This window comes from Felis catus, chromosome B1 (genome assembly GCF_018350175.1).
Source record: "Felis catus isolate Fca126 chromosome B1, F.catus_Fca126_mat1.0, whole genome shotgun sequence".
NCBI lineage: Eukaryota > Metazoa > Chordata > Mammalia > Carnivora > Felidae > Felis > Felis catus.
Genome location: NC_058371.1, coordinates 141340099 through 141361653, shown reverse-complemented (window position 1 = coordinate 141361653; position 21555 = coordinate 141340099). Strand labels below are relative to the sequence as shown.

Genomic DNA, 21555 nt, shown 5'->3' with positions numbered 1-21555 from the left:
TGAGATTCTAGAGGAGATTCCTTTTTGCTGTAGTTGGGAGTCATGTGCTATCACTCTTTATTTCTCTGTCACTGGTGGCCCTAGCTGAGTGTCTGTGCCTTTCACGTGCCTCACTTAGTGTGTCCTTTCCTTGACAGCCTGCCCTCGAGCATGCTTACAGTGCAGCGGCAGGGACCGGTGTCACCTCTGTGACCATGGGTTCTTTTTGAAGAGTGGCCTTTGTGTTTCCAACTGCATTCCTGGCTTCTCTGCCCACTCTAATGAAACGTGCACTGGTAAGTGCTTCCCATCTGATGGTCTGGTGTATTAACCTGTCATTTCTCTATGCAAAGGCTGAGTCTGCAGATACAGTTGGCTCATGTGATACAAAATACAGGATTCTCATTCTGGGAATGCTAAGAAATAAGGGACTATCTATAGGACATAGGCATTGTGGAAACGCAATTTCTAAGATCTTTGGGAAAAAGAAATAGTGTGTGCCATGAAAGTACCAACTATCAGATCAGAAATTTGGCAGAAAACTGTGACACAGTGGGGTTCCTGGGTGGCTCAGTCAGTTAAGTGTCCGACTCTCGGTTTTGGCTCAGGTCATGATCTCAGAGTTTTGTGTGTTCCAGCTCCACGTTGGGCTCTGTGCTGGCAGTGCAGAGCCTGCTTGGGATTCCCTCTCTCCCTCTGTCTCTGCCCCTCCCCTGCTCACACTGTCTCTGTCTCTCTCAAATAAATAAACTTAAAAAAACAAAGAAGAAGGTGATATTAAAGGAGTGGAGCTAGTTTTATCCAACACATCAATGGATACTTCACCTTACAACAAAAGAGAAGCAAATTTACATTTAGTCTTAAATTGGAGCCCCAAAGTTTTATAGATAAATGAAGTTTAAGGATTATATAATAGTTGAACATTCCTCAGCTTTTGAGTGTCCTTTATCAATAACATGAGGCATATTTTAATACCCGTAGTCAATCATATTTTCCGTCTCTAAATTTCTGACCTCTGAAGATACTAAGACTTCCCATGGGAAAAAGATATATTTGGCTTATTTTATTGGGACCTTTCTGGAAACCCCAAGTACTTGAGAGTCAGCCTACTCCTCTTGGGATATGGTACAAGTCAGCTTGTGAAAACAAATTCCACTTTCATTAGAGTAATCTTACAGTAGAAGTAGTTCCCTTGAAACTTGCCATTCCCAAACTGTCCTGTCTGACCTACTTGCAGAAGGAAACACTAATAATTAAAGTCCAGGCAAAACAGCTTGCAGGAGACAGGATGCAATTATCATCATGATTGGATATTCATCCATCAGATGTTTCCTATGGACAAAGATGGGAAAATTTTATTTTATTTTATATTATTTTATTTTACTTATTTTTTAAATATAATTTATTGTCCATCAATGGAAGAATGGATAAAGATGGGACATTTTTAAAACAAAGTGTATATACTTTACATGAATTCTGAATATAAGCCACTTATAATCATACTTCATTATAGATTAACTGGTACTGTTCTAGCAAATGGTATCAGACACTTACTTCTTTTCTTACCCTTAATGGGTCTGAAGGCCAGATGGGATGGATGAATTAGGTTAAACTTTGGCTCTCAAACCTAGAAGTCCATTAGGATTGCCTGGGGAGCTTGTAAAATCACTAAGGTTCCCACCCCAGAACATTTAAGTCAGAATCTCTGATGGTGGAGCTCAAGTATTGGTACTGTTTTAAAAGATCCCTGTATGATTCTTTATTGTTATTATTGACATATAATTCACATACCATAGAATTCACCTTTTAAAGTACACAGTTCAGAGGTGTACTGAAATGGTGTTCATTACACCATTATGTAATGCCAGGACATTTTATTCATCCTAAAAAGAAATCCAGTAACTGTTAGCAGTCTCTGTCTAGCGCTCCCTTGCCCCAGTTCTTGGCAGCCTTTGATCTACTTTCTGTCTCTGTGGGTTTAACTATTCTAGACATTTCACATAAATGGAATTGTACAATATGTGGCTTTTTACGTGTGGCTTTTTTCACTTGGCAATAATATTTTCAAGGTTCCTCTATATTGGAAGATGTGTCAGTACATCATCCCTTTTTGTTGTTTAATAATATTCCATTGTATGGATATACCACATTTATTTATTCAGTCACCAATTGATGGACATTTGGGTTCTTTGCACTTTTGGGCTATTATGTATAACACTGCTATGAACATTCAGGTACAAGTTTTTATGTGACATATGTGTTCAGTTCTCTTGGGTATATGCCTACGAGTAGAATTACTGGTGAGGAACTACCAAACTGAACCATTTTACATTCCTACCAGCAACATATGAGATTTTCAATTCATCCACATCCTCAGGAACACTTTTTATTGTCCTTTATAGTGGGTATGAAGTGGTATCACATTGTGGCTTTGATTTGCATTTTCCTGACGACTAATGAATGACATTGAGCACCTTTTCATGTGCTTATTGGCCTTTTGTATATCTGCTTTTGAAAAATGGCGATTCAAATTCTTTGCCTATTTTTAAGCTGGGTTACTTGTCTTTTATTGAGTTGTAAGATGTATATATTTCAGATACATGTCTGTTTTCAGATATATAATTTGCAAACATTTTCTCCCATTCTAGCAATTGACTTGTTTACTTCCTTACTGGTGTCCTTTGAAGCACTTTGGTCCAATTTATCTTTTTTTTTCTTTTGTCACTTGTACTTTTTGTGTCATATCTAAGAAAGCATTGCCTAATTTAAGCTCACAAAGATTTTCTCCTATATTTTTTAGAAGTTTATGTTTAACATTGAGATTTTATGTTATTTTCATATGTATCCTGGGGTGAGAACCACTGGATTAGAAGGAGGCTTATGGTCTACGATAGCCTAGAGTCTCATTTCTGAATGAACATTACAAATCTATTTATTAAAAAATAAAAAAAACCGGGGCGCCTGGGTGGCGCAGTCGGTTAAGCGTCCGACTTCAGCCAGGTCACGATCTCGCGGTCTGTGAGTTTGAGCCCCGCGTCGGGCTCTGGGCTGATGGCTCAGAGCCTGGAGCCTGTTTCCTATTCTGTGTTTCCCTCTCTCTCTGCCCCTCGCCTGTTCATGCTCTGTCTCTCTCTGTCCCAAAAATAAATAAACATTGAAAAAAAAATTAAAAAAAAAAATAAAAAAACCTTGGGGTACCTGGGTGACTCAGTCGGTTGGACGTCCAGCTTCAGCTCAGGTCATGATCTCATGGTTCATGAGTTTGAGCCCCACATTGGGCTGTGTGCTAACAGCTCAGAGTCCAGAGCCTGCTTCAGATTCTGTGTCTCCCTCTCTCTCTCTCTGCCCCTCCCCTGCTCAAACTCTCTCTCTCTCTCTCTCTCTCTCTCTTAAAAATAAACAGTAGAGGAAAAATTTTAAAAATAAATAAATAACTTTATCAGTGAATGTACCAAGTCTGACCTTTGGGTTCATATGTTTTCCAGGCAAAATACACACACCTAGTCTTCATGTGAATGGCTCTCTCACCCTTGCAATTGGTTCCATGAAGCCACTGGATTTTCCCCTTCTGAATGTCCAAGATCAGGATGGCAGGGTGGAAGACCTCCAGTTCCATGTTGTGAGCACTCCCACCAATGGTCAGCTAGTGCTCTCAAGGAACGGAAAAGAGGTTCAGCTCGACAAGGCTGGCCATTTTAGCTGGAAAGATGTGAATGAGAAAAAAGTGCGTTTTGTGCACAGCAAAGAAAAACCCAGGTGACTCAGTGTTCTGTTGTTTTCCTCCTGCATCCTTTCCATCGGTGCTCTGCGCCCCGCCCCCGCTTCTCAATAGCTATCCCCTCTCTTCTGGGGAAGATCGATACTCCACAAATGCCATCGCTTTCAGCTGCCTGTCATCATTTCACTGTAATTGCTCAGAGAGTGTGCTTCTGTTAGAGGCGTTTTCATTTTATCACATAATTATGGGTAATTCTCTGATGTGACAGGAAAGTTCCTAGTACAATTACCCAGTTTTTTGGCCCAGCAGAAACAAAACTGGTTATCTACCCAGATTGCTACAGCTGCTTCTTCAACATTAAGGTAATATACTGGGAGTGAGGAGTGACTAGAAGATGGAGCACATACTTTTAAAAGTGTTATATGGTTCCTAGAATTTCAGAGTTGGAAGGAAGCTAAGAGTCACAACTTTTTATTATCCACTTTATGGGATTAATTGTGGTTAATTTTTAAGCCTGATCTAGTTTTCCTCTGATTCCTAGCACACTTCTGGCTGTCTTCCTCACCCCAGCTGACATATGCTTCAGGAATGCAATTGAATGTTAACATTAACCCAAGAAAATAGAGTCATATAATTAGCAGAGTAAATCTGCTAAACAGAAATCAGAGAATGCACCCCAAAGATTAGCCTCGTGGATTATCCTTCATCCTGCTCTGCTTCATTAGTGCAGATAATTCAGAGTAGACTGTATATGTTAAAAATGGACCGAAATATTCACAGTGAATATTTTCTACTGTCAACACTAGAGATTTTTTTTTATTATTATTATTTTAAGGTTTTGGTTAGGAGATAGGTGGGGAGAAAAGCAAATGGCCCTTTATTCCATTTCAAAGCCAGAACCTCAGAAGACCATCTCAAAGGAATAAGAATAACTAATATTTACTGAGTGCTGACTTTGACGCAGGCATTGTGTTAAACACTTCGTGTGAACTATGTATATTTATGTTCCCAGTCTACAGATAGGGAAACAGTCCTTGAGAGTATAATCAAAGCCAAGTCTCCAATCAACAGCTGGTTCCCCGACTCCACAACCCATGCCTTTAGCCACTGATTTCTGTCTCCCTAATAATACTAGGAATAATGGGCACACTTCCATCTGCAAGGGGCAAATGATCATTGTATAGAGAAGTACTGCTACAAGGGTGGGGCTTCAGACTCAGGTATCTGATGCCATAGACTCACTCTTTAGATTTATACACCATGTCCTGCATTCATTTTGCTTTAAGTGTAGTTCTTAATTGTTTGCATCACACACACACAGAGGCACACACGTGTGCACACGCGCACACACACAACGTCCATACCTGTAGTGTTTTGCCTTTGAATGTCTTGTGAAAAGTGAGTAAAGTTCATAAAGCTCCCCAGACAACCAAAGTCAACCCTTATGTCTATTCCACCTCTTCAATCTATCATCACGTGTTTTCTTCCAGAGTCAGCTCTGCAGCCCTAAGTGGGACAAAGAATGGCAACAATTTTTCAGGGAATTGTTGCAGCACTGTTTTTATTCTTGGTGTACCCATTTTAGCATTGGATTTTCTTCATCTAAAAATTTAAACGAGGGGCGCCTGGGTGGCGCAGTCGGTTAGGCGTCCGACTTCAGCCGGGTCACGATCTCGCGGTCCGTGAGTTCGAGCCCCGCGTCAGGCTCTGGGCTGATGGCTCGGAGCCTGGAGCCTGTTTCCGATTCTGTGTCTCCCTCTCTCTCTGCCCCTCCCCCGTTCATGCTCTGTCTCTCTCTGTCCCAAAAATAAATAAACGTTGGAAAAAAAAAAAAAAGAAAAGCAAAAAGAAAAAAAAATTTAAACGAAAGAATGAGAGAATAGCAAAACAAGATTGGTAGTAATTCATGAAAAAAAGGATATTCTATAAGTTGTGGAGTGATACAAAAACAAAAGGGGCAACTTGCCACATAGGTTTATGATTTTGTTTTTTTCCTCATGAAAATCTGACCATGATTCTTTAGGACTGGATTCCTTTGGGGTCAGAATGCTCCTGTGGAGTACAAGACAACCTGCAAATATGGCCATAGTGGCCATGGCAAGTTGGCATTCTGGGATCCTAAGCAGTTATTGGGACCTCAGTGCTACCAAAAAGTCATTTTTCCCCAGTACATTGGGAGTAACCACACCTGCCTCCTTCTTTCTGTTGCTTCCATCATTTGCTTTCTCTGGAAGTTTGGAGCTGGGAGTGAAGAGAGACAGGATTTAAATGGGATGGAACTTCAAGGGGAGGATGAAACAGGAGGGAAGGCAAGATTTACTTCTTTAAAAACAAATCAGGTTTATTGAGATATAATTTGGGTTCAACAAAATTCCCCATCTTAAAGTGTACTGTTCTAGGAGTATCAACTAATGCATATATTCTTACAGTCTCAGGACTACAACTGCAATCAAGATATAAACAGTTTCGTCACCCCCTCCCCCTGAAAATCTCCATTTTGCTGCTACTCCCTTCCTGCCAGTCCCTTGCGACCACTAGTCTGTTTGTTACTCTTACAGTTTTGCCTTTTCTGAAATGTCATGTGAATGGAGTCATACAGTATGTTTCTGGTTTTTGCCATAATGCTTTTGAGATCCATCCACATTATTTCATGTTTCAGTAGTTAATTTCAAAAATACCTCTTGAAGAACCTTTAAAATAATGGTCCCTATAGTCAACCAGAATTCAAAACCGCCCATAGTGCATTAATCACATATCTTACCAGCCTCCCATGAGTTCTGTGCTTGGTTTGGCTTTGAAAGTGGGTAACTCCTACCTTCCCTACCAGTTGTCTCTGAAACTGCTGGAACAACACTCTTACAGGAAGTAAAAACCACAGCAAAGAATCAACCTTATTTTGTTTCATTAATTAGTACTGTTTCGTTGCAGGTAATGAAAGTTAGCTTGAACTAGATTCAGCAAAAATGTAAGGCTTGTTATAACACTGCAGGCATGGCTCAGCTCTTTAACACAACAAGGGCAACTGGGCTTCCAGGGTGAGCCTAGAAGCTAGAACCGGGAATGGAAAGCAGGACTCAATTCTTCCTCTTGTCTCTGTGGCTCTTTGCTCCAAGACTTAATGTATCTCCTTCCTACAGGCAGGCTTGGTAGACAATGGCTTCTGCATAGTCAAATGGGAGCTCTCAGGCCAGTTGCAAATTTCCAGAGAATAATCAGCCATCTTTACCTAGTCCAGTCCACATTGAATGTGTATGTGTGTGGCTGGAGTGGGGGAGGCAGGTAGATAGAGTCATGTAATACAAAACATTGCAAAATCCTTCACTCACATGATTTGAGAACAGGTTGGAGAAAGGGTCTGCAGGGAAGAGGGAATCATTGAGAGCTAATCAGGGACTATGATAAGTTCCTTTGCATTCTCCAATTTAACCATTAGCCATCACTATATTACTAGCCTGTCTTGGGCTAACAACCGATTTTTCAACTATGTATATATTTATTTTAGAGAAATCTAAAATAAAAAGTTTATGTAATTGTTATATTGAGATCAAGGAATACCCAGTATTTATACCCACCCACCCAGTTTTACCTGTATGGCCCTGTATTCATCTTCATCTGGTTATTTTTATTTACAGGATGAATATTATATCACTGTAGTGGTTTGATCCTAATTCTTACATGCACATAACCTGAAAATATTTTTATTCTTTGTTTTGCTAGAGACTAATGACTGCATTTTCTCATTCCTTTCTTGGGCACTTCTTTTAGGAAAGGTTACTTTTCCCTGAAAATTAGTGACCAGCAGTTCTTCTCTGAGCCACAGCTGATCAACATACAAGCATTTTCAACACAGGTAATAACAATGCCACACAATTAATAATTGCATGTGCCTACTAATTCTGATGCACGAATCAAGGCTAAATCAAGTTTTAGCAAATATGAGCTAAATCAGTCTTGTTTCACTTTTCCCATGAAAAAACACTGGAGTAACTCTTAGTACTTGTGGGTAAGAACAACAGCAACAACAACTAACTGCTAATACATTCGATAGAACCCTTTGTAGTGTTTTTCATTTAATCATAACAGCCCTGTGAGGTGTTGTTATCCCCAGTTTACCGATAGGAATCTAAAGTCACAGGGAGGTTAAGTAACTTGTCTATGGGAATATAGCTAACAAAGAGCCAAGATTTGTACCCAGAAAATCTGGCTCCAGACCACTACTTTATAGTGCCTTACGTTACTATACTGAATCTGATCTCAGCCCCTCAAAATAATTTGAAACCGTTCCAGTTGTTAAGACTTTCTTAATCTTAGGTAAATGAGTTTGTTTTGCCTAAATATTTCTGTCTCAGAGATATAAAATTATGTTCAGCCACTTTTGCCTTTCATATAGCTGGATTGCGTTTTAGTCAGTTTGCAGTAGGTACAGCATCTTATTAAGGATCTACTTAAATGAGGTGCCAGTGTGGTCATCAGCCAAACAGAAGTCTTGAAGAAATCATGGTAGATGCTATAAAACTCAGTGTGATGGCTCTTCTGTTCTCCTCACTCATCTTTGTCAACTTGCAGTTATGTGTCCAGAATACACGTAGTGGTAGATGCTCTGAGTAACTGAGCTTGAGGGATTGAACAGCTGAAATGGGCAGAGAGTAGGTAGATAGATACAGTCTTAAGCTGTGAACTGCAAGCTAGTATGATATCAGCATGGGGAACCAAGACTACTGCAATATCCAGATCTCAGTAGAGTGTTAGTCGTGATTCAAGGAAGGACATGAGATCATTGTTTTCAAACTGACATATATATATATATATACATATATATATATATATATATATATATATATATATATATATAATTTCAGTGTGTGTGTGTGTATGTGTGTATTTTTAATTTTGGGTGCAAAAATGAAAAGACCATGGATTGTGGATGATAATAGACATAACCCACAAGTGGCTCCCAAATGGTGTTCATAGGCCAGCTCAGCATTTCTTGATAGCATTCTTACTTCATAGGTGACAGTTGAGGAATGATTAGAAATTGATCCAAAGTTAAATTGACCTCACTGCTGGGCTAAGAGTATGAATTTTGTTTTAATTAAAACCAAAACATGTGATCTCTAAATATGGACCAGAGGGCCACATTAGGACTGTCTGACTTAGATGTTTCTCAGTACTTAAGCTCAGAAGTTTTGTTCTTTTTATTTGTGTTAATATAGTTGCTTCTAATTAGGTGAATTAGAGACGTAGGGTAGGTATTGGCAAGTGACTTTCCCATCTGAGATGGTGGGTCCCACAGTTCCGATTTTTGTCTTCTCCAAATCAGGTGAGTAGATAGTAAACAGCATTTTTAAATTTTATTTATTATATGAGAAACTTTTTTCATTTTAACTTTTTTAGATGGAATTTTAGAAATGAGGTTTAGCTTATTTTTGTTCCTTTACATTCCTGTGATATTTCAATATGGTCTTGAGCCTCCCTGAGATTTTCTCATGTAAGTTAATTTGATCTTTTCCATTTATGGATGTTGACATCACCTTTTGACCTCGCCTTTTTCAGAACCCAAGGGGCCATTCATTCCCATGTATGTAAAATCACAACTTCTGCATTCTCACTGGGGATATCTGAGGAGTAGCTGTCATCTAGCTTCCTACTATGTGATTATTATAATGACATCTTAGTTAGACATTACTTTAATAGATATTAAAGTTTCCAGGAGGCCAGGAGGGGTAGTTTTAAAAGGAAGCCATTTGGATTAAAGAAGGCAATGTGCTGAGAATAGTCCTAGATGGTTCAACTTCAAACAATATAAAAAACTAAGATCATGTTTTCTTTGGCTTCTGGCCTCCATTTTTGTTTTGTTTTGTTTTGTTATTTCTTTCTGTTGTGGTTCATTAACTTTTATCTTTATGAAAGGATATTTTATTTGCTTACTCAAGTTGGTGAGGGGAAACCTGATAATCCTAAGAAAAACATATTAAAATTTGCCATGTGAATTAACCAGGTGGTTGCTTTACTGAGACTGTGATCTTATCAGGCTTTATAAGCTGAGTTGGGGTGGGCCCTTCAAGATATGGATGAGATAGCATTAAAAAGTACTGTATGTGGATGGAACTAGAGTGTATTATGCTAAGTGAAATTAGTCAGAGAAAGACAAATATCATATGACTTCACTCATATGAAGACTTTAAGACATAGAACAGATGAACACAAGGGAAGGGAAGCAACAATAATATAAAAACAGGGAGGGGGACAAAACATAAGAGACCCTTAAATAAGGAGAACAAACAGGGTTACTTGGAGGGGTTGTGGGAGCAGGGATGGGCTAAATGGGTAAGGGGCATTAAGGAATCTACTCCTGAAATCATTGTTGCACTATATGCTGACTAATTTGGATGTAAATTAAAAAAATAAAAATGAAAAAATGAAAACCAAAAAACAAAACAACTACTGGCCAGGGCCAGAAATTGCATGAACTCAGAATCAGAAGTACCGTACCCAAAGTCAGCATACTGCGGTGTGGCCCAGAGTAAAGTGCTCAACTCCCAACACAGGTGCAAAAATTCCATATCTCTTACTATTCTCTTTTGGAAGCAGACAACTGGTTGGGTTCCCTGACTCTGGGCTGATCTCAGCTATAATGCAGGGGATATAGTGTGAATCAAGATAGCAGAGACTTCAAAGATTTGTAAGCAAGCAGCTCACCTTGATTGCCTCTGGTGAATACTATGGCCTTGAAATGGCTTTGAGAAGCCTCTAGAACCAGAAGTGTGAAGTGATCTCACTTGCTCTGATTACTATGACTGACCACACCTCTGACAAATACTTTGACTATGCAACAGTGTGGCACTTTGCTGGAGCATCAAGAGTTCCTTTAAAAGCATAGAATTATCAATTCGGTTGTGCAAAGCTGCGTCTAATCCACAGGATTGTCCTCTCTTTTCCCGCTAAATGACTTCTCCTCCTTCCCTTCAACTCCTAGGCCCCCTACGTGCTGAGAAATGAGGCCCTCCATATTAACAGAGGAGAGAGAGGAACCATCACTACCCAGCTGCTTGACATCCGAGATGACGACAACCCACAGGATGTGGTGGTCGAAGTGCTTGATCCTCCACTTCATGGCCAATTGCTCCAAACACTTCAGTCCCCTGCAACCCCAGTCTATCAATTCCGGCTGGATGAACTCTCCAGGGGCCTTCTCCACTATGCTCATGATGGCTCTGACAGCATATCTGATGTTGCAGTCTTGCAGGCCAATGATGGACATTCCTTCCAAAATATACTCTTCCACGTGAAGACTGTGCCCAAGGTAGGTGCCATTCCTAGAGCAGCAATTTTCTTGCACCTAGATGCGAAGTTTTGTTGATATTATTTTGCAGTATTCATGTTTTGCAGTTAAGATATGGATAGTTATCTATTCAAACATTTATTAACCATCTATTATGGAAATACTCAGGACATTCTAAGATTAATAGAACACGTTACCCAATCTCGAAGAGCACTATCTATTTTGTTGGGAGCACCCTTCTCTACACAAGGGCGACTTTTGTACCTTTATGTTGACTTGCTGCCATAAAAAATGCCTTGTTGTCCACTGATCCTTTCGTCTCCTGCCTAATCATAAGAATCAAGTACACCCCTGTTTTTGTCTGCCCTTCTATAGCAGCTCATGCTATGTGAAGCTCATAGTCAGGTTATCATAATGAATCCAAAAGGACGAGTGCAGCCATTCTATTAAGCCAACTGAAGTAGGATGAGGGAACTCTTTCTTTTAGTAATCATAGGAATCCTTGTCGGTCTGAGTCATTCCCATGACACCTCCATATGTTTTTGCCATATCCGCAAACATCTTTTCTTTCAGTTTATTTATTTTGAGAGAGAGAGCATGAGTAGGGGAGGGCGAGATAGAGAGAGAAAGAGAGAGAGAGAATCCCAAGCAGGCCCCATGCTGTCCAGTGTAGAATCTGAGGCAGGGCTCAAACCCATGAACTGTGAAATTGTGACCTGAGCCAAAGTCCTGAGTTGGACACTTAACCAACTGAACCACCCAGGTGCCCCCCACTAACACCTTTTCTGTTATTTACTTAATATTTTTCTTTGTATCCACTTTTTTTGTGTGTGGCTTCTTTGTAACAAATAATGAATATGAGATTATGGGCTTAATGTATAATTATACTTTTTTCTAAAATATGAAAATTAATACCTAAAAATTTTTAAAAATATTCATCCATGTAGTGCATAGAATGTTCCAGGATACTATTAATGGGATGACTACCATGTTTTGGGAAATACTGAGCTAATCCATGCTAGATCCAAAAGACTTATTGCAAAACATTTTCAAAACCATTTATTACTTGATGATATTTCACTAGGAGCTATTTTTTGCATTATAGCAAAATTGGCTCTTTCTCATGGTGGTAGATAGAAAGACTTATCATTTTTATTGAACTTTTCATTCCAAATATCAGTTGCCACTGAAGTGTCATTAATGATTAGCTGGAGAAATTGATTTGCTGAAGACAGCTTAGAAATGACTTGTCACTTTCTTACCAACGATCACTCAAAATTTGCGATGGATCCTTGTGAAGGTGAACAGCTGAATGTAACCTAGTCTCTGGCTAGTTTCTTAGGCTGTTGTCTCATGATTTGCAGCTGCTGAAAACAGCGATGGTGGCATGAGATAGATGGGAGCAAGTGAAGGCTGATTATGAGATAGAGTTGGCAGGTAGCCACCTTGTAGCTAATCCTAATTATCACCCTCTTGCAATCGCCTTGGGAGATGAGGTTTAGTTCTGAAGAGATGAAGTCTAGACAGAATCAGAAAGTTTCTTTTCTTCTTCCTTGGTTTTCTTCCAAAGATTGTTATGGGATTTCAGCGCAACATTAGCAGCCGCCTTTCCTAGAGTGCTTTCAGTCTCCACGTTTGGAGCTCGGTTCAGTGTATGGCACTGTCATTTTGTATGCTATAGCCCAAGGTTGAAGGGTATTTCTAGGATTTTAGCTGCTTTGACTACAAAAACAAAACAAAGAAAATAAAATTTTAATTTATAAATAAGGCATAAGCACAGATCTCGAGTATCCTTGTAGTGCTTATAACTTGGGATCCGTGTTGGTATTTACAGGGTCTGTCCCTCCTCCTTCCTCCTGCCATCACTCTATCTCCTACAGTGTTGTGCTTGCCTGTCCATCAGATGAAGTAATGGCTTCTGAGCCAATGAACTGGGATAATGAAACCAGTGACCAGAACGTCAGCATCTATCAAGATGTACTAATAAGTTTGACACTGTAATACTGATATTTTACAAATACATCCTATATTTCCTCTCAGGAGTTCAAATTATTTCTTCATATCTATTCTACTGATCTTTACAATATCTTAGTGAAGGAGGTTAGAATAGAGGCCATGTGACCTTATTCCTTCTAAAGGAAATTCTATGGGTGGGAGGTATTTTTGTTTGTTTTGCTTTTAACCTTTATTGGGCACTAATGCTTGATATAAATTATTTCATTTGATGTTCACAGTCACTCTGGGGTACTTGTACAATTATTATCTCTAATTTTCCAGAAAAGGAAACTGGAAAAAAAAAGTTTAAAAACATTTTTCAAAGTTTAAAAATGTTTATTTTTCATTAAAGTGTTTAGTGCCAGGGCGCCTGGGTGGTTCAGTTACTTAAGTGGCCGACTTTGGCTCAGGTCATGATCTTCCATGAGTTCGAAACCTGCCTCAGGCTCTGTGATGACAACTCGGAGCCTGGAGCCTGCTTCAGATTCTGTGTCACCCTCTCTCTCTGACCCTCCCCTGCTCCCACTCTTTCTATCAACAATAAATAAACATTAAAATATATATATATATATGTGTGTGTGTGTGTGTGTGTGTGTGTGTGTGTGTGTGTGTATATATATATATATATATATATATATATATATATATATATATATATACATATTTAATGCCAGAGCCGCGATTTCAACTCAAGTGTGTTCTGGCTCATCACATTTAACCCACGTGGCTTTTTTCATTCTAGTCCATATTTTTCAACGTTTTAGACATATATATTCTGATCCCCCTAATGGACAGAATGGAGACAGCAATTTTTTTCATTTTCACAATGTCCTATCCAAGCAGTCTGGGCACTAAGCCTTCTGGAATCTTCCCTCTGCACTCACTACATCTTGTTACAAGTGAAGCTATTTATAATCATAAGTCTACTGGAGCCCAAGAAGAAAAAAATTGCCTCAGCTATTAATGGCTTCCAATAGATATATAGTCAGACATGATTGATTTCATTCTGATAGCCATTTCTGAAGATGGGCATCCAAGTCCTTACCCTGTGGCAGCCTGCATATTAAATTTGGAGATAGGCCAATTACTGGCTGATGTCTAGCCGGTGGCTTAAGTGGAGTGGCTAAGTGGTTTAGGTGTAATTCCTGGTGAATGGATGTACAAATTAATCCCAGTGTTGTTCAGTAGAAAACTTAACCTGGTAATACGGATGGAAAGAGAGGGAGGGATAGAAAAAGCGAACTTTGTGGGAGCAGGAACTATTTCCGTTTTCCTCTCTTGAGCCAGGCACCTTGTAAGAGTTTAGTACATTTTTAAAAATTTTTCTTAATGTTTTTTATTTCTGAGAGAGAGATACAGAGTGTAAGCGGAGGAGGGACAGAGAGAGAGGGAGACACAGAATCCGAAGCAGGCTCCAGGCTCTGAGCTGTCAGCACAAAGCCTAATGCGGGGCTTGAACTTGCAGACCGCAAGGTCATGACCTGAGCTGAAGTTGGATGCCCAACCGACTGAGCCACCCAGGTGCCCCGAGTTTAGTACATTTTTGTTGGATGGATAGATAGGTGGGGGGATGCAACAGCTTGAGTGAGGCTGGTTCTCATGTTCCTACCTTTGAATCCATCTCTTGTGTCAGATGTGAAGCCTTCAGGGCACCTCTGCTGATGTCAGGTGGCCTATCTGGGACTAAGGGTAGGAGCTATCAGTTCCACTCCTGGTTCTCCAGTTCTACATCACTTCTTCCAAACTTTTATCCTTGGCCTGGCAGTGAGGAAATTTGACTGCTACCCTCCAGGCTTGTGGTGAGTCACTGAGGAGAAAATAGACTCAGGACTGATGTTGAAACATGCTCTCTTGGGGGTAGGAGGCAAAATAAATCAAAGAGATTAGAAGGTAATAAAGAATGCTCTGCTGAACAGGCTCTCATTAATTGGGCGGATTACCAAACCTGAGCCTGCTAGAGATATGATTTTAAAGCAATTTGGTGTCTAATAAGGGCTAAAATGTGAGCAGGGAAAAGTCATGCTTTTTGGTGGTTTTCTCTCCACTGTTGGGCTTTAAAGAAATTACCCTCTTTTTCGTTAATGAAGACATCTCTGGAAAATCATGCCTCTTTTTCCACTTTGGCAATAAGTCTGATGATCTTTGTGACCTCGTTTGTTGACTTTGAGCAATTTATTTTCTGCAACTGGGTAGTGCTTTGATGTTAAAAGCCCCAAGTATCATGCTAGGAACTAGATGGAAAATTTTGTTGCTAAGAGTCCTCTTGGGCTGTTTGAACTTGGTAAGGCCAGTGTGCAGCGAAAAGCCCTGTTGTGCTTTCCCTCAGTTTTCTTAAAACTTGTCCCCCCAGTTGTTGTTTTGCAGAGATACCATTTGATAATAAGGGTGCTTGTGACAATTATAAATATGGCAGGAAAATGTTAATTTTTTTTTTCCAACGTTTATTTATTTTTTGGGGACAGAGAGAGACAGAGCATGAACGGGGGAGGGGCAGAGAGAGAGGGAGACACAGAATCGGAAACAGGCTCCAGGCTCTGAGCCATCAGCCCAGAGCCCGACGCGGGGCTTGAACTCACGGACCGCGAGATCATTACCTGGTTGAAGTCGGACGCTTAACCGACTGCGCCACCCAGGCGCCCCAATGTTAATTTTTTTAATAAGAGTCTGTCTAATGCATCAACAACTAAATCTCTACCATGTGTCAGGGTTTCACCTTTAATGGACTTGTTTAACTTGTTGATTTTGGCATCTTGGAAGATGCATCGCTCAGAGTATATGCTCAAAAAATGGTTGTTGATTACAAAATTTTGTTTATAAAGTAGTTGAAATCTACATGGAGAAGAGGTTCTATATTCTTGACCTGAAGGAACAGAGCTTCTGAGGAGCATGCATACACTGGCAAACACAAAAACAGTCCAATTATCTTTCCATCCCTTACCTGGTAAATAGCATTTAAGATTCACCTTCTATGCACCATCCTATGTGATCCTTCCCTAAAATCCGCAATGTCCTATAAGACTGCATTCTAAAAGCTATGACATAAATGAGTCGTTGCAAATTAAGGCATATTTTTACAGATAAATTGATGTTAGGATTGCTGTTATATCCAATTGTTGTCATTTTCTATTTGATTAAGTTTAAAAATCTTTTAGTTTGAATAGTTTGGCCTGGGGTTGGGGTACACTATCATTTGAGATCATCATTTATGTCCCAACATTTATTTTAGGGAGGTAAGTTTTCATTTTATTTGTGAGATTTTCCTCCTAATGATAGAAGCTTAGGCCCTTACTTCTGGTTTACAACATTAATATTTTTATTTGTGATACAATATATAATGGCTAAACTTTATTGCCAGCATTTCTGTATGCCCATTGTTCTATGAAATGAATCAGAAGAACTATTTAATTTAAAGTACTCTTTTGATCATGCCCCCATAATCCCTGTTTGGGATTTCATTGCTTTCTAATATGGTACCCTGAAGGGCATATAAAACTTCACTAGGCAGGAGATTATTCAACTCATGTTATGGCTAATTTCTTCAGTTCACAGGGATATATGCATCATTGTTCAGAAAAAAAAACAACAACAACTACAAGTAGATAAAGAAATTGCAAAATGTCAGAATCATTTGGGAAATGAGGTTAAAATTTGGCTTTTCTGGACACTTTAACTGTAGAAAAGATGGTGTATAGCCTTCTATTCATCTCTTCTTGAATCGTCCCTGGACTCTCTCCCAGAAGAAAGAAAATGATAAAACCATCTTCATCAAAATATGAGTGGGAAGAATTACACTTCTTTCCCTTAGACAGTTGTCTGTTTCTTCTTAAGTATTGTAAACAAATAATTCAGAAACAGAGGCATTTATATTATCTGGTGATAAATATAAATATTGTAAAAGGCCTGTCTGTGGGGTTTCAGGAGAACCACTCTGGCTCCATCACTGTATCTATCCTGGGCTGTGCTTCTCCTGATTTAGCATGACTCCACATCCCCTGGGGATTGTGTTTAAATACAAGTGGAAATTCATCAAACTAAAAAGCTACACAGCAAAGCAAACAATCAAAAGAATGAAAAGGCAGCCTGCTGAAGGGGAGAGTGTTTGAAACCATATATCTGATAGGGATTAATATCTAAAATATTTAAGGAACTCTAACAACTCAATAGCATCATAATCCTCCTCCTCCTCCTCCTCCTCCAATTAAAAAGTGGGCTAAGGGGGCGCTTGGGTGGCTCAGTACATTGAGCATCTGACTTCGGCTCATGTCATGATCTCACAGTTTGTGAGTTCAGGCCCCATATAGAGCTCTCTGTTGTCAGTACACAGCCTGCATCAGATCCTCTGACCCTTTCTCTCTCTGCCCCTCCCCCACTCATGCACACTATCTCTCTCTCTCTCTCTCTCTCAAAAATAAATAAACATTTTTTTAAAAGTGGGCTAAGGATCTGCATAGACCTTTCTCAAAGGAAGACATACAATGGCCAAAGGTACATGAAAAGGTGCTCAACATCACTCATCATCAGGGAAATGCAAATCAAAACCACAATGATGGGTGCCTGGGTGGCTCAGTCAGTTAAGCGTCCAACTCCTGATTTCGGCTCAGGTCATGATCTCACAGTTCGTGAGACTGATCCCTGTGTGGGGCTCTGCACTGACAGCATGGAACCTGCTTGGGCTTCTCTCTTTCTCTCTCTCTCTGCCCCTCCCTTGCTTGCATGCATTTTCTCCCTCTCTCTTAATAAATAAACATTGAAAAAAATAACAATGAGATATCACCTCACACCTGTTAGAATGGCTAAAATAAAAAAGACAAAAGATAACAAGAGTTGGTGAGAGTATGGGGAAAAGGGAACCCATATAATCTCTTGGTGGGAATGTAAGTTGGTACGGCCATTTTGGAAAGCAGTATGGAAGTTCCTCAGAAATTAAAAACAGAACTATCATATGGATCCAGCAATCTCACTTCTGGGTATATATCCAAAGGAAATGAAATCTTTATCTCAAAGAGATATATGTACTCACATATTTATTGCAACATTATTCACAAAAGCCAAGATGTGGAAACAACCTAAGTGTCTGTTGATAAATGGATAAAGAAAATGTGGTCTATATACACAATGGAATATTATAAACCCTTATGGAAGAAGGAAGTCCTGCCATTTGTGACAGCATGGTTGAGCTTGAAGAACACTATGTTAAGTAAAATAAGCCAGACACAAAGATAAATTCTGCATGATCTTACTTATATTTGGAATCTAAAAAAGTCCAACTCATAAAAGCAGAGTAGAATGGTGATGGCCAGGGGTAGAAGAAATGGGGAGGTATTAGTCAAGGGGTATAGAGGTTCAGTTACAAGGGATGCATAAGTTCTGGAGATCTAATGTATAGCATGATGGCTATACTTAATATTGTATCGTATACTTAAAATGTGCTTGAAATTTGTTTTTACCACACACACACACACACACACACACACACACACACACACGGGTTTAGTTATGTGAGGTGATAGATTTCTTAATTAGTTTGATTGTTATAATCATTTCACAATGTATATGTATATCAAAACATCATGTTGTGTACCTTAACTATATCAACTTTTATTTATCAAGTAATACACTTCAATGAAGCTGAAGAAAAAAAGTAAAATGAAGTTCTAATTCAGAATGAGGTGAGGCTTGAGATTCTAAACTTGTAGTAAGTTTCCAGATGTTGCTGGTGTCTGAATACTGACTTACAAGGAATACTGTCTCCTAATAATTTATACTCACACGGGAATTACAGGGAATTGTATCGGTGAAGTTTAGCCAAGATAGAAATGTAGTGGGAGAGACACCTGGGGACAAGTCACAGTACTTACTTGCTTGGAATATGAAAAACCCCATTGCCTCATCAGTCCAAGAATGTGGTTGCTGGTGTATGACTGATCTCTGTAACCATGATCAAACTTGACGAGGCTGCTGCTATTAGAAAGATTGCTAGCAATTAAGACACCTGAGTCTAAGTATATTATATTATATTATATGAAACACTGCTGGAGTTAATAGGGACTTTTCTCCTAGAATTCCAGGGGAAGGGAATTCTTGGCACATTTTGGTGTTTTTGTAAATAATATGCTATATCAATTGTGAAGGGAGAAAGTTTTTGGGAGTTTGCTCCTGAGCACCAATCACAATAGAAAGTACCTTTGCTGCTGTTTTCCTGGGCACTGTTTGACTCAGTTCCCTGGTGAGTGTGGTGAAAATAGCTATGACCGCCTCCTGTGGGGGGCAAATACTGTTGTGTCAGGTGACTGCAAAAAAAATAGATGTTGTCTTCTGCTTTTAGTATTCCCCTTCTGGGAGTGGTGTTTGCTCTGTTTATTGGCATATTTGAAAGCTATAGCAATAATTTATAAAAATATCCCCTTTAAGTGCTTGATTTTAGAATATCAGATTTACTGATTTTTAAAGTATGAAAACAAACTGCAAACTGAACACAGGCAGCCTCACTAATCTCATTCTGTGCTAAAATGTCAATTATGAGGCTTTGGAAGAGGTGCACACCTTGCAAATCAGGAATGGCAGCACTTTTTAATGACATTAGCTTTAGCAATTAAAATGGTTGCCTTCTCAGGAGTGCTAAATAGGTGATTTCTTCCAGTCAGCGATTCCCAACTGTTGTTTCTAAGGCTTCACTTTCAATCAGTCATCAAGGCCTGTCAATTCGGCCTCTAGTGTTTCTGGAAACTGTTTCTAACTCCCCATTCCCACTGCAATGACTTTTTCATCTTCTCTCACCTGAGCCATTACAAGAATTTGTTAAATGGTTTCTACAGCCCCAGACGCATCCCAGTTCTAGCCCTTTCCATCTCTTGCTGATGAAAGCTTTCTAAACCCCAGACGTGCTCATCCCCTTTCCTTCCCTGAAGACACATGTTGACTTTACAGGGCCTACCAGATAAATGGAGACTTTTAGCACAGCATCTACCTTCTACCTACACAACCTTAAGAGAGTGTCCCTTTTTATTCACCTGCTCCCCTGGTTCCAAAAACTCTTCTTTCCCAGACACCTGGATATTTTGTGAAGCATGCAGTGCATTGTCTCATGTCTTTGCCTCAGCTGGGCCCTCTGCATAGAATTCATTTTACCTCTTCTCTCTTAGAAGACCTGTCTTTTGGTCATTTGAGAATTAAATGATATATCCATAGGAAAGCCTTCCTGAGCATTCTTTTCTCAAACAGGAAACCTCCTTTTTCCCTTATTCTCCCACAGCACCCTGTGCATCATTTGTGATGCATCCTGATTATTTATCTGTGGGGAGATCACTAGATTGTAAGTTCTGAAACTGAAGTCTTGTTTCAGCCATTCTTACCTATCTCAGGCCTCTGGCAAAAGAGCCAGCATATAATAGGTGCTTAGTGAGTACTCCTTGAATGTGGGTGGATGGGGAGGATAGAAGGACAGTTACTTGGACAAAAGAGCCCCTGGGGGGCTCAGTCACTTAAGCGTTCTGCTCTTGGTTTTGGTTCAGGTCATGATCTACAGTTCATGAGTTTAGGCCTCACATCGGGCTCCATGCTGGTGGTGCGGCATCTGCTTGGGATTCTCTGTCTCCTTCTCTCTTTGCCCCTCCCCCACTCATGCTGTCTCTGTCTCTCCCAAATAGATAAACTTAAAAATAAAAAAGAAAGAAAGGAATGGAGATACTTAGTCTTCCTGAATAAAATAAGTTCTTTGCTTATAAGTTAAAAGAAAAAGCAAGATATGTACACACGTACATACACATGCATGTATCTACACGTAATACACATACATAGTTCGTAATGTGACTTCAAAGCTATGAATCTCTCTTATTAAATGATCACTAGCAGCAATGGTACATTTCGACTTATGTTTTTAAGGGCTGATGTTTTCTTTTATTTTGCTTGGACCTAATTCTGTACTCTTTCCTTATTCTAGAATGATGGAGGTCTTCGGCTCGTGGCTAATTCAATGGTGTGGGTTCCAGAAGGTGGGATGCTGCAGATTACCAATAGAATCTTACAGGCGGAAGCTCCAGGTGCCAGTGCCTCAGAAATCATCTACAAAATTACACAGGACCACCCCCAATTTGGTAACTTTTTTCCTTTGCCATGATTTCATCATTGTATCCAGTAGTCTTGGACTTGCTTTTGTACAATGCCACACAGCAAGGTTGTGAGTCCAATGAAATTGACTTTCTAATACCTCACACATCTCATTTAAACAGAATAGTCAATGGGGCACCTGGGTAGCTCAGTCGGTTGAGCATCCAACTTCAGCTCAGGTCATTATCTCACGGTCTGTGAGCTCAAGCCCTGCGTCAGGCTCTGTGCTGACAGCTCAAAGCCTGGAGCCTGCTTCGGATTCTGTATCTTCCTTGCTCTCTGCCCCTCCCCCACTCATGCTCTGTCTCTGTCCCTCTCTCTCTTAAAAAGAAGTAAACATTAAAAAAAAATTTAAACAGAACAGTCAAAATAACTCATACACACATTATCAGGTAGTACACTAATATAAACATATTAGTGTATATGAAATCCAAAATTTAAGTCTTAAAACAACTTAAAATACAGAGAAAGTAGC

General features: G+C 39.6%; 1 protein-coding gene across 2 annotated transcripts in view; it reads left to right on the top strand.

The window, feature by feature from the left end:
* FRAS1 (Fraser extracellular matrix complex subunit 1) overlaps nt 1-21555 on the top strand; it is a 426958-nt gene that overhangs the window by 271621 nt on the left and 133782 nt on the right. For both annotated transcript variants that reach the window (XM_045056179.1, XM_023253019.2), the window contains 5 exons: nt 138-275; nt 3465-3735; nt 7463-7547; nt 10674-11000; nt 20914-21067. In XM_045056179.1, the coding sequence (XP_044912114.1) occupies nt 138-275; nt 3465-3735; nt 7463-7547; nt 10674-11000; nt 20914-21067 (975 nt within the window). The remainder of the gene's footprint in view (nt 1-137; nt 276-3464; nt 3736-7462; nt 7548-10673; nt 11001-20913; nt 21068-21555) is intronic.